The 13,584-nt window shown below is 45.5% G+C and overlaps 1 protein-coding gene across 2 annotated transcripts in view; it reads left to right on the top strand.

Moving 5' to 3' along the window:
- Positions 1–13,584, top strand: part of Runx1 (RUNX family transcription factor 1) — a 223,697-nt gene that overhangs the window by 128,634 nt on the left and 81,479 nt on the right. For both annotated transcript variants that reach the window (XM_021184936.2, XM_021184937.1), the window contains exons 3-4: positions 1,430–1,683; positions 8,021–8,177. In XM_021184936.2, the coding sequence (XP_021040595.1) occupies positions 1,430–1,683; positions 8,021–8,177 (411 nt within the window). The remainder of the gene's footprint in view (positions 1–1,429; positions 1,684–8,020; positions 8,178–13,584) is intronic.

Genomic DNA, 13,584 nt, shown 5'->3' with positions numbered 1-13,584 from the left:
GACCTTCTTGTTTTCCTTTCCTTTTTTTTTTTTAATTTTTATTTTTATTTTTCCTTTCTTACTTTTGAATGAACCGGCTTCTAGTCTTTGGATGTTTCAACTTCTAGGCTGTGAACTTTTCTCCGATTGTTTCTTTTGACAACTGCGGGAGAAAGTGTTCCGGAGTTCCAGGCGAGCGGTGAAGTTGCGTGTGCGTGGCAGGGTGCGTGGGAGTGAGCGTGTGTAACTTGAGCCTACTGGTCTACGGTGCCTCCTCCCAGGCCCGCTCCACCTGCTGCGGTTACACGGTGCTCGCTCGTGGGTATTTGTGCGCCCCAGCAGAAAACCAGCCACCGCCGGGCGACGTTGGAGGAAGATCATCTTGCCAGACTCTGGGCTGACTCACTCAACCAATGTAGACAGTGGCTGACTTCCGAAGAGTGCGTGTCTGCCTGTGTGTGTGACCCAACTGCGGCTCAACTCCCACCAAACCACAGGATCAGCCACAAACTTAACCAGCGTTCCCAAACCAGAGTCCTCAGCTGTGGGAAGCTCTACCCTGAGTGTCATCGAGTTTGACTTTTTTTTTTTAAGATTAGCTACAGATCTTTGTAAAGCACTGACCATTTATTTGGCCAGAATTTAATTGAGAGAGTAATGACAAGTGATCCTATCCCAGCCTTCCAACTACTGAAGCTGATTTTCAAGGCTACTTAAAAAAAAAAAAAAAAAAAAAAACTGCAGCAAACATTAATGGATTTCTGTTGTGTTTAAATTCTCTACAGATTGTATTGTAAATATTTTATGAAGTAGATCATATGTATATATTTATATATACGAGCACATACATTAGTAGCACAATCTTTTAAAGTTACGGCTCTTGCTTTTGAGAAACGAAGTGAGTTTTTCATGGTAAGAGGGGCGCTCTGTTTGGAAGACACTCCTAAGTTTTGTATTTTGTTGAGACTCTAAACAAAACTGACCCGCAAGAAAGAAAAACAAACTGACAGGCAGCTAACTGCTGGAACTTCCAAATCTAGTTTTTGCTGGTCATTTTTTGGTTGTTGTTGTTGTTGTGCGCATAAATATTTTAGGACGTGTATGGGAATTTTGCCTCCGGGACCGTTTGTAATAGCCAAAGACTGAACTTCAACTCTCAAAGCGAGGCTCCTTTGGGCATTTGACTTTGAATTCTGGTTGCCCATTTTTCAACGCACTAAGCGGCCCTGCTTGGGTGTGAGGCCGATCCGTGTAACTAGATCTCAGTCCGGGACTGATGGTAATTTAGTCTCCTACCCCCACAACCCTCCGGTAGTAATAAAGGCTTCTGAACTTGTATGTTGGTCTCCCGGGAGCAGCTTGCAGAAGATCCGAGTCCCTGTCGCCGTCTAGTAGGAGCTGTTTTCAGGGTCCTTACTCAATCGGCTTGTTGTGATGCGTATCCCCGTAGATGCCAGCACGAGCCGCCGCTTCACGCCGCCTTCCACCGCGCTGAGCCCCGGCAAGATGAGCGAGGCGCTGCCGCTGGGCGCCCCGGATGGCGGCGCCGCCCTGGCCAGCAAGCTGAGGAGCGGCGACCGCAGCATGGTGGAGGTACTAGCTGACCACCCCGGCGAGCTAGTGCGCACCGACAGCCCCAACTTCCTCTGCTCCGTGCTGCCCACTCACTGGCGCTGCAACAAGACCCTGCCCATCGCTTTCAAGGTACTCCTGCCTGGAGAGGGTGGCGGGAGGAGCAGGTGGAGGTCAGCCGATGGCCAGAGTGAGCCTAGGGGGCAGAGGCTAAGGCAGCTTCTAGAGAAGGGTGCTTCCTGTAGTAGAAGCCTCTGGTCTTTCTCACTGAGTTTGGGATGTGGGGGGATGCTGCGTTACCGTGGCGACCCTCGGGAGGGTCAGCCTCAGAGTTATCCAAGAGGGAGTTTAAAAAAAAAAATCAGGATAATTTCAGAACGCCTACCAAGGACCTTCCTTATCTTTGCTACGAAATAGAAAAAGTTAGAACCTTGGAGCGGGCCAGTCCATCTTCCTTAAGGTTCCCCGAACCTCTGGATGGACACCCAGACCGTTTTGTATCTCTCAAATGAAAGCATCAGGAAATAAAATAAGAGATGCTTTAGTACCTTCGGGTCAGTAAAAATAATAATAATAATAATAATAATAATAATAATAATAATAATAAATAAATAAATAAATAAACAGCCAGGGATCCCACACACACCCCCACCCCACGCCCGCCCTGCCGCTTTTTTTTTTTTTTTAATCGCGCTATAAGATTCAGCGTGTCCAAAGTCCGCGGCAGGAGTAGTTGGTTAAGTTTGCCAAAGTCCGGAGTTTTTCGAGCCTGTAGCCTGCTCCTGCCAGAAGCCGCAAGTAGTGAATCCTGTTGTCTTTTCTGGAAACCTCCAGAATATTATCGCTGGCTCACCTAAATTAAGCCCCAGGCAAGAAAGGTGACAAGGTGTCTTCCCGAAAAGGTCCAATCCAGCAGCTTTTCTGTTTGAGGAGGGGGCCTTATAGACCCGGCAACTTCAGGTGGGCAGCTCACGTTGGTCTGGTCGCTTTTCACCCTGACCTTGCCCTAGCTTTGAGTTGCATCTAAAACTTGGCTTTCAGAAGCTATATATAAACAACCTCGGGCGGTTTAAAAAAAAAGAAGAAGAAGAAAGAAAGAAAGAACGAACCACCCTACAACTCTGGCAGGGAGCTGGAGGAATTTAGATTCTCTTCTTTGGTCTTCTCCTGAGGTGGGTTTTGAAAGGTACAGCTGAAAGCAAAATGACTCTGTCAAGTTGTGTTTTTAAAAGGCTAATGAAGGCGGGGACCCGAGCTGGAAAGGGAAGCGGCTCTCTTTTTTCTTTTTTTCTTTTTTCTTTTTTTCTTTTTTCTTTTTTCTTTTTTTCAATTTAGCTGAATAATTGTCTCATTTAGGAGGGAGATTAATTTAATTTAAGCTTTTCGTAGTTCCAGGCCTCAGCTGGATCTTGATCTAATTACAATGAATAATGCTCACTTTTTGAAAAGTGCTGTCCGGTTCCCCTTTTTATGCTAAAAAGACCATCCACATTTAAAAAAAAAATCACAGAAGTAGAATTTGCTGCCGACTCTGTCTGTAGAATTGCCACCTTTACCACTGTTGTGAAAGCAACTTTTTAAAGGCATAGAAGTGGGGTTGAGAGTCTGAGGGAGCCAGGCACTTGGTTTTTCCTTCCCTTCCAATTATTGGGGAATCCCTCCCAATTCCTTTAGAAAAACAAATTTAGCTGGTGTTGTCTTCTGTTTACCCTGACCTATCTGAGCTCAGCCCTAAGGTCACTTACAGAGAACAGAGAGAACTCAAACTTATTGTAGTCAAGGAAAGGGCCAGTTAAGGTAGGTCTCCCTGCCCAGCCTAGCTAAAGGGACTGTGGCTTCCTTGGGGAAGAAATTGGGTCTTTTCTGAGCTTTGTTGTTGTGGTGGTTGTTGTTGTGGTTGTTGTTCTTCTTCTTAGTCTACCAGGGAATCCCAGTTTATCAAGACACTAAATAATTGATTTTTAAAATGGTCTTCAGGAGTTGACATGGTACCGTCTTGAGCTGCCACACGGAAATGTTTATTTTTCTTTTCAAAAGAATTAAAGACCTTACATATTGCCTTTACAAGCCACGAAAAAATTTTTTCCTTTTAACAAAAATAATCACTGCCGTAGAGATTTCCCTTTTACAGATGATTTTGGAAAGACCTCAGTGTGTTTCCCTGAGTGACAGCCAGTAGCCATGACAAAGGTCACGGTGGACAGGGAAGTTGAAAAATCAGACCTCTGGATTAATATCTGTCACCACCTATGCTGTCCCACAGAGGGACGGCTGCTTCAAGGAGCTCACCAGTCAGTAGATAGAATTTGCGGAGGGAAAGGAGATTTAAAGGCTGGGTGACTTGGAAACAGACCATCTTCCTTGCTGTATTTTCTATGGGCCCCTGGCCCCTCTGTGTGCCAGCTCCTACCAAACACACAAAAGCAGTTAGTTTCTACCAATAGTGTGTCTTTACATTTACATGTGAATTAAAATTCGGGAATTTCTTTAGGGGTTAACCCTGCAGGAGTTATCCTATTCCCCGCTGCCACCACCACCCCCAGATAAAAATCAGATGATGTGAAGCCCTGTTCAGATCACTTGTGGAAGAGCATCTCCCGGAATCTTCCGGAATCTTGTTAAGTCCTCCGCTTTAATCTTCAGAATTATCAGGAGACTTAAAATCATGAAGTCCCTTGAAAATTGATTAAAATTATGCTAATTAGTCCTCCCATCCTCCACCCCTCTTTCCACCTATAGACTGTTTATCTCAGCATAGAAGAAACACTTAATTTCACTGCCGAGAAACTGGGAAATCTGCTCCCTACTACGCAGTATTTGGAGATACTGCCTACAAAGTTGTCTAGGTGACTTGCAGTAGATTTTATAATACTGTAATAGAAGAATTTGTTTAGCCCCTGGTACACCAGAGCACAAAAATATAAACATACCTTCATCAGGGAAGTTCAAAGACCATGGGTGCTGATGGAATATGCTTTCCATAAAAATAAATAAATAAATAAATAAATAATATTCTGGCAGGAAGACCATGGTCCCTAGGTATACATTAAATGTCATCTCAGATAAATTCTATGTTCCACTCCACAGCCTCTTTGAAACTCTGGAAGATTAGAGAATTTGCAGTAAATAAGTTATTACTTTAATTTCAACCTGTAAAATTGTTGGAAAATGCCAGTTTCAAACTAAGAATAGGCTAGCCAAGAACAGTGCTGGGAAGTCCTCAGAGCAGAGAAGACAGCTGATATTTGGCCCAACTTCCTGATACTTGAAGAACAGAGAAGTTCAACAAAATATGAGCTATCTTTGGCCAGCAAGTCCCTTCTTGTCTGTTTGGTCTGTGCTAAATGTAAATGTTTCTCTTGCCTTACCTATTGTTTATAGCTTTTTACTGCAGGCACTGCTTTGTATTTCTGTTTGAAGTTTGATTTCTTTTCATTCTTTTTATATCATCTCTCAGTGACAAAAATCTATATCAAATCGGAAGACATCTTAGCTTTAAATAGGACAACAACATCACTAGTAACCTAGCCTAGGTGTGCTTGTCATTGTTTTAAGTACAGAGTTAAATGTCCCTGGATTTAATTTTGGCTCCTTCCCTTCTCCATCAAAACTCCTTGGAGATAAATCAAGAAGCCCAAGAAGTGGTAACCGAGCCCCTGGATGCCCCCTTCCTGCTTCCTTTAGAAATGGGGGTGATGCAATTTAAACTCCTAATTTTTAGACTTTTGAATTCCAACATCAACAAGCTTTTCTTGGCCACCATGATCCTCTCGTGCTGTAGATGGGGGGGCCTCACGGGTTTGACTTCTAGGTAATGAGGGATCCCTGGAGCAACCGTGGTAAACTGAGGCACAGTGGGGCACAGTGGGAACTCATGACTTGGCGTGCCTTTGGGCGCTATGGAACAGGATTTATTCATTTTGGCCTCTTAGGAGATATGGGCCCCAACAGTCAGGCATTCAGACTGGAAGCCCGGCTGTCGATTCAGTGCCCTGGGAGCCCAGTGGGTGTTGAGATGAACTGGAAAGGCCTACGTCTCCACGGGGAGATGAAGGCAAGGAAGTGAAGCATTTCCACAGAGGGCATCTCATCATTGTGAGCAAACTGTGCAGAGGGAAATGAAAACATTGACGAGAGAGATGGGGGAAAAATAGACAGAAAACAGAATTTACAGGAGTAACATTTTGTAGGAATAGAAAGAAAAGATAATAATGATCAATTAACCAAGCAGGGGGATGTATTTCAATGATGTTCTTTGAAACAAAAGAGTTGTCTTATTACCACTGCTAATTAAAGGCCATCAAACATTTGTGGTGGGATAGAAACATCTAATTACAGATTGCTTGGAGAATAAGCGTTTTTAAAATCTCCTTTGTAGAAAACACGTCCAACATTTGACATGAAAGGGTTAAAAGCAGAGGCAAGGGGCCACAGGGTCCTTGTTTCACAAAGCAAGTGAGTGAAAACAGATAAAAATTAAAGAGATAGCAAGATACATACCCAGTCCTAGAGAGCAGAGTGTCCTGGTGATGTCTTAGGGGGCCCCTCTGTCCATTTCTCAGGGTAGCTGGGGCAATTTCCTGACATAGGTTCTTTAGAACGCAGGAGATAGAGCAGCCACAATGAATAAAATCACCCAGATAGCCATCTGCAGGACATCGAACAGCGGGAAGGAGACATGACTAAGCACCCAGTAAGGATGGCGAGCAGAGAGACCGGACCTTGATACCAGATTAGCAAATCTGCGGCAGGGTTATTTCATACGGAATGAGAAATATCCCTCTGATAGATTGTGAAGCAGCCAATGTACAAAAACTGAGAAAAACAAAGTGGCAGTAGAAGAAGAGATGTTTCCACTGCCATCCTGGGAAAACCTGCCCAAGGATGACCACACAACTGAGTTAAATAATAGACATCTCACCGAAGACTGACAGCATGTGTCTGGAATGGTTGGAACAAACTGAACTCTCGGGGCAGGGCGATTTGAAATCCCGTGGTCACTTTGAATATAGAACAAGGCAAACATAACCAAATCAAGTCAAAACTGAAAACTTTAGCTGAAGTCAAAGAACGCCAGGCTTGGTGGTGCACACCTGTAAATCCTGACCTCGAAGGCTAAGAGAAGAGGACTGGGAGTTCAAGGCCATGCTAGGCTCCATCGTGAAACCTTAGCTCTCTAAAACAAAACAAAAAGGATCAAAGAGCAGTCAAGCAGTGGGTAATGTTTTGTGAAGCACTTTCAAGGCGCGTGCTTCAGAGTGTTTTAATATGGAATTACTGCCTTTTGGTTTTCTGGATATGATAGCAAGCTCATCTACAAGCTGTCTTCCCAAATATCGTAAGCCCTTACCTTTTCAGTGGCAGTAACGGAATCCCTCAGAACACAGTTAATGCAGATGCCAAACTGCAGTCTGCTTCTACCTTTGATTTGAGGAGAATGACTACACTGGAGCACCCGTGGTCACTGAGGTCATCCCTCTTGTAATTAATAATAAAGAAGTGGCCCGTGTCTAGTTTTTCTCCTTGGGTGCAAGAGTTTGCTGCTGGTGAGTGTCCAAGAGTGGCAGGAAGAGGTGGCAGAGATTAGCTGCAGACAGACAGCTTAAGTATCTCCAGGTCATGCTGGGAAGCTGCACACTGGGTGGCACACACACCTCTAACCCCAGCACTAGCAGAGAAGAGAGGAAGATCGGGGGTTCAAGATCACTCTCTGTTATACAGTGAGCCTGGAGCCAGCCTGGGCTATCTGAGACCCTGCCTCAAACAACAACAACAACAAAAACCAGTAGCAAATTCAGAGCAGAATTAAATTTAAATACTTTCGTCCAGGTTTCTTTAGGCGCACCAAGGATGGGCCAAGCAAGTAAAAGGTGGGGCCAGAGAGATGACTCAGTGGTTACCAACATGATGCATGGTACAGAGAATGGGTCTGATTTCTAGAACCTATGTCAGGTGCCTACATCTGCCTACAACTCCAGTCCCAGGGTACCGTGCTCCTCTGGCCTTCATGGCCTGCTCTCAAAAAAATGCCCACCCACATACACTTAATTCAAAATACCAAGATAAATCTTTTTTTTAAAAGTGAATTAGATCACAAATCTACAAACACAAGACTTTCTGTCTTTCGAATATGAGGTCTTAAGAGATAACTGTACCGATGAGCAACAGTAGCTTTTCAGAATTCCTGTCCCTGTTTGTCTTGTTCCCACTGTGTCCTGTGACCTTCTGTGGCTTTTCTCCTTGAATCTCTGTGTCTTCCTTATTTGAAAATCCACACCCGTCTCTGCATCGCAGGACTCGCAGCAAGCTGTTTCTGTCACGATGATCAAATGATGACGGCTCTTCTATAAACTAGAAAGTGTCACCATTAAGCATTAAGTTTAACATCAGAGCAATTGCCAGACAAATGACACAGCCAGGTGCCTGTGACAGCACTGATGTCTGCATTTGTCCCTTGGTTGATGTCTAGGTGGTGGCACTGGGGGACGTCCCGGATGGCACTCTGGTCACTGTCATGGCAGGCAACGATGAAAACTACTCGGCAGAGCTGAGAAATGCTACCGCGGCCATGAAGAACCAGGTGGCGAGATTCAACGACCTCAGGTTTGTCGGGCGGAGTGGTAGAGGTGCGTATCTGTCACGGATGGGTGTGAAATTCGAACCCGGGTTTTCCAAATAGTAGCCCGTTTCTTATTACTGATGCGGCATAATGATATTTATTTAAGATAATGTTTATTTGATACCTACCAACTGGCTATTATCACGTTTTGATGACTAAATTGGCTTACAACTGACTTGGAATGCACAGCGTGTGATACATGAATTGTGAAGTTCAATAAAACATTCCACCGTTTTCCTAAACTGAGATAAGTGAAGGAACCACCCCAGAATGAGGACTGACATTGTATAATGGGTGGTCACTATGGTATAATCAAAGCCATGAGCCTTTATCATGTGGTACTTATGCTCCCTCGAACATGCGACAGGGTTTCAGTTGGTCACATCAATAATTTTTGGGGAACCCTTACTGATATAGTTTTAAGTAAGCTTATATTCCTAGGATTAAAAAAATGGATTCTTATTGGTACATCTGAGAGCAGCGTGAGCTTCACTATGCATTCTTTGTGAAGTCTATTATGGTTTGGTGGGAGAAGCCAGACTCACTTAACATTTAGATACTGCTCATGTGAGAGACCAAATTATTTCCTTAGCCCAGCTGGACATGCAGTTATTATGCCTCACCTTTAACCAGTTATTAAACTATTGGAGTAGAAAGAGGAACCTGCTCTCACTGTAGGCTTGTCTGCTTTCCAGTCATCTTCCGAGGGGTGTGTGTGTTCTCTCTTCATTTCAAGGAGCTACGGCATATTTTACAAACATCAGCAGGTAGTGAGAGTCTAGGAGTGAGGGGTCTTTGCTTAAACCCTCACCTTCGTAATGTAGAATTGAATGATCTTAGCCGTAAATGGTATCTCTAGCTTAATCAAAGCGGAATGACATAGATCTAAATCATACTATCAGTTCTCGAAGAGGGGAAGACACAGGGAGGCGCTAGTCATGTCCATAGCTCGGTGGTAGAGCCTTCCATGTGTAAGGCCTTTAGTTTGATCCCCAGCACCAAGCAAGCAAAACAAAGCAGGTAGACTGGCAACAAGCAGGAAATATCAAGCAAAGGGATCATTACTGCTGATTCTGAAGGCGTTCAGAACAGTAGAAATTCCGTGTTCATAGTGAGAAAGAGGAGAGGGTTAAGAGTGTGAGCCTGGACTTCTGTGTTTGCTCCCCCACCCCCACCCCCAGATGCTCAGGGCAGTTTCAGAATGATGTCACAGCTGGAGGAAAAAAATGTAGAGAACATATAATGTTATTGAAAATATGTGTTCGTGCTACTGTGCTAATAATAGGGTGATTGAAAGAAGAGTCTGCCCACTTATCGAAGGCCTGGGAGAGCCTGCGCCATTAAGTGGATCCACTTGGAATATTGAAGGTCTGCCTTTCAGCAAATGGAATTCGCATTACGGTTCAGAGACGTGTGTTTAGAAAATGTCAGGGAGGTTTCAGATGAGTCGCTGGCCGAGCCGGTAGGAGGCCAAGAAGAAAGGAAGACCCCAACAGCCAGGCCCACACCCACCTGCCTAGCAATAAACTTAGTTCGTAGGACCTAGCTGGGTTGCCAGAGAACATGTCTCCATACTCCTAGGCATCTAAGTGGGTCTTTTTGTCATGTTTGGCTATGGAAGTTTCGAAGACGATTTAATGGCCTATTCCAGTGACATTTTCCCGTAGGGAGTCGCATGGTGACTTTGTGACGACCGGGGCAGCCAGTTGATGATGATCAAGAGTGGGGTTTTGAAAGCAGCGTGCTTGCCTACCTGTGTGGTGCTGTGTGCTGGTCGCCTATCCCTCTTTGGCCATTTCTGTTTTGAGTGGGTGACTAAGAGGTGCTGGTGTTTACCTGAGGAACGGTGGACTGTTTCCCCAAGGCGTGGTGTGTTTGCACTCTGCCGTCTGATTGGTGCCAGTGTGCACTTGAGTTTGCATAACACCCCCCCCCCCCAGGAAAACAGCAGCACCCAAGGCCAGGCTGGTTTCCCATACCCTGGAATGAAAAAATTAATCAGATGCAAAAAATTGGATTATATGTGACTTGAGCAGGCTCTCCTCTTCATGAGTGGTAACGAGTAATTAAAACTCAGGAAGACTAATTGACCACTTGACCCAGTTATGGTTTCTATAAATAATGTTGGTCTTGAGTTTTTATGGTTTAAATTTCTCGTGTCAATACCAAGACAAGTGAGCTGTCAGTATAATAAACATGGCTTTATCTCATAATTTCACTTTGTAGTCACAAAATATGATTTTATTTTGCTTTTTCATGCCATCAAAGCCTGCTGGATATTCCCCAGCCCAGCCCACCCCACCCTCTCTCACTCTCTTTCTCTCCTTCTCTCTTGCGATTTGCTTCCCATTAGAAACTGAAGAAACGACTCTCGCTAATTCTCACAATTAGCCCTCATCTCCCTGGCTGAACTTTATCCTTTAAACGTTGCGTTATGCTTTAGTGAACGATCTTAAGACCCGACTATTTCATTTTTCGTTTTTTTTCTTAAATGTGCCTAAAAATATGCCCTCAGAGGTCACACACTGGCCCAGAAGGTCCTGGCCTTCCAACTCATGCCCACTCCGTAAGGTCAGTTTGGGGTTCTGTCAGTGATGGCTTCTCCGAGGGGCCTGGGTACTCCGTGTGGGATAAAGGGTAGAGATGACATGAACGGGCACCCCCCCTTTCTTTTTACCAGATGCCAGATGTTGGGGATTGTGACCCTCACAGAAATTGCCAGTTAACCAAGGAAGGGTTTTTCTCTGTTCCAAGAAATGGATCTGTCTGGGAGCTGGCTGATGCTCAGTTCTAACCTCGGGTTCAGCCTGTGACTGGGAAAACCTGCCTGTCTGGCTTCTAAGCCCTGGCTGCCTGCTGGCCCCTGTGAAAACCTGGTGAAGGCAGAGGAAGCTCCTGCCTGCTCCCTCCATGACCATGGCTTCCACCTGCTCTCCTGTAGTTTAGATCAGCTCGGGTGTATCTCCTCATAGGAATGTTTCTCCCTTTGATTCCCAATCTGCATGTTGATTATCTGTATGGCTCTACAAAGGAAGGAGAGATAGCTGCTCCCGGTTGGGAGTTTAGGGTGCGGTGAAAATCAGAGGGGATCTTGGGAGACCCTCTCTGAAGTCCAGAGATTAGGAGGGCGCTCAAGTGGCTGCCCAGAACAATGCATGCTTTAGTCACAGGGCCTGAGATTATCAGTCATCTCCGAGTTCAGGGTCAAAAAGAGATCTCTTTCTGAGGGAGGTCAATTAACTGAGCCTTTTCCTCGGTCTGTAACTTGCTCCTGTGAGCTAGGGAGTGAGGTGACAAACATTTAAGAAACCTTGGCAGTGACATCTGCAAGCACCCATTTCCTGCTGGGGTATTTTACCAGCTGCCCGAGAATTGATCCATCAGTGAACTTAGCTTTAATGATGCCTGTCACAGGGAAACAGATCACATAACTACCAAACATGACAACGGCCGTGTGGCAAATGTAAGGAGGGAGACCAGAGCCAATGCCCACTTGTCCCAAGTTTGGTGATTCTTTTAATCTCTCTGGAAGCTGTCATAGATGATTCTGAAAATCCCCCCAAAGATTTCCCAAGGTCCAAAAAAAAAAAATGCACACGGGCCCAGACTTCTGTTGTGCAGCTTAGTTTCGGGATTGTTTCTGGATCTTCCTGGGACGTGCAGATACTAAAACGTGACCCTGCTGAGGGTCAGTTCAACGCCAAGTCTTAAACTCAGCCCACACCCAGAAGATAAATATACACGAGGACCCACAAGGTTGACATTTTCCTGTGCCCCTCTGTTGTATGGATGGCGGTGATATCTGTAGACTCGGGACCTAGTTGGTAGAGGGTAGAAAGGTATAGCAATTTAAAAGGCCAGGGCAGGCATCTGGTGGACCACTAGGCATATGGCTGGATGTAATCGTCTGTGTGGGAGCAAAGCCACCATTGGCAGAGCAGTCTCTTCCCTAGTGACTGTCAGTCCTGGCTGCAGTGACACACACGTCCCCAGAAAACCAATATTCTCTGCTTGCCAGGAACAGGTCTCCTTTCTTAGTGGAATCTGCTGTTTACGTTGACATCCTGGCAGCTCAGAACTTGCCCAGTTTGTGCTTTTCTGAAGTGAAATTCCTCCCTGGACTCTCACTGTCGATGTCCCCACCCCACCCCACCCCCACATCTTCCTCCCCCCCCCCAGACATAATATTTATCCCGCCACAGTCTGGGCTCCTTCATATTTGTGTAGTGTCGGTTTCTTTAAGCATTTCCATTCCTCTTTTACGTGATTTGGGGTACAGTGTGGGATGTTGTCTCTCGGCTGAGCGGAAGGCTGTGGTGGAGACACGTTGCGGGAAGGATAAACTGTTCTGGCGCTCCGAACAGGGAGGGCCGCCTTGGTGTGCGGCTTTTCCCGGAGAGTTGGTCTTAGTGACTCATGATGTTATCACAGGATCCATATCATTCTCTATTTGATCACAAATTCATAGAGGAAGAAGAAATCCAACTGCCAGCCCCAGGGATGTTTCTCGGAGAGCAGTCCATGTAAGCACTAGAAACTGATTGTTGGGTCTCCTAGGGAGAACAAGAGGAAAAGGTGTGCGCTATGTTAAAATCCAATGTCCACTTTTCTTCCGTTTTCTTTCTGTTTTTTTTGGTTCACGGTTTGTAATAGCGCATGTAGTAAAATCTGTTTTCTTCGGATTTAGCTACAAACAAACAAGGATAAAATGGTACACAACAAAAATAAAACCTAAGCAAAAGCCAACAAAACTAAGGGAAGCCTGGGCCCCTCGGAGAACAAGCCCCGGCCGGTCCTAGCAAACACTTCCTTTCCACAGCAGGCCAACAAGCTTCACCCCAGAACCCATGGCACTGACTCAGAACCTGCCTGTAAGGATCAGGTTTCCCCTTCTCTTTATTCCACAATAAGAGGGTTAGCAACACTTTGCTCAAGCAAGCTTCTCCCTGTCCAGCTTAAAGCATGGGGTGGGCAGAGCCTCAGCAGGGACCAGGAGCTGCCCGCTGGACGCTGTCCCTGATGGAAACTGTAGTGTCACGCTCTACCCCAGCGGGCTTTACAAAGTGCCAGGCATGGTGTCACATAGCTTTTGTAGCCGAGGTTATTTGCATGCTTAGGAATTTTCCCTGTGGGGCAGAAGCAGTCCTCCTATGGAGCCCCGCTCCATCCCTTCCCCAGCAGCTAGGCTTTCCTTTAGTGAGCCAGCCCTTTTTGGTCAGGACTAAAGGCTATCCATCAGAAAGTACCAGTGAGAGGAATAATGGTTGAGTGACTTTTAGAATTTTCTGTTTGACAGCATCATAGACATAAACAGTGATCCAGCTAGCCAATCAGTGAGAATAGTTCTAACAAATTCAACCTGCTAGCTCTTTCTTTCTCCCCCTCCTCCTCCTCCCCCTCCTCCTCCTCTCTCT

The sequence above is a fragment of the Mus caroli genome, chromosome 16 (genome assembly GCF_900094665.2).
Source record: "Mus caroli chromosome 16, CAROLI_EIJ_v1.1, whole genome shotgun sequence".
In the NCBI taxonomy this organism is placed as follows: Eukaryota; Metazoa; Chordata; class Mammalia; order Rodentia; family Muridae; genus Mus; species Mus caroli.
This window is presented reverse-complemented; position numbering and strand designations above follow the sequence as displayed.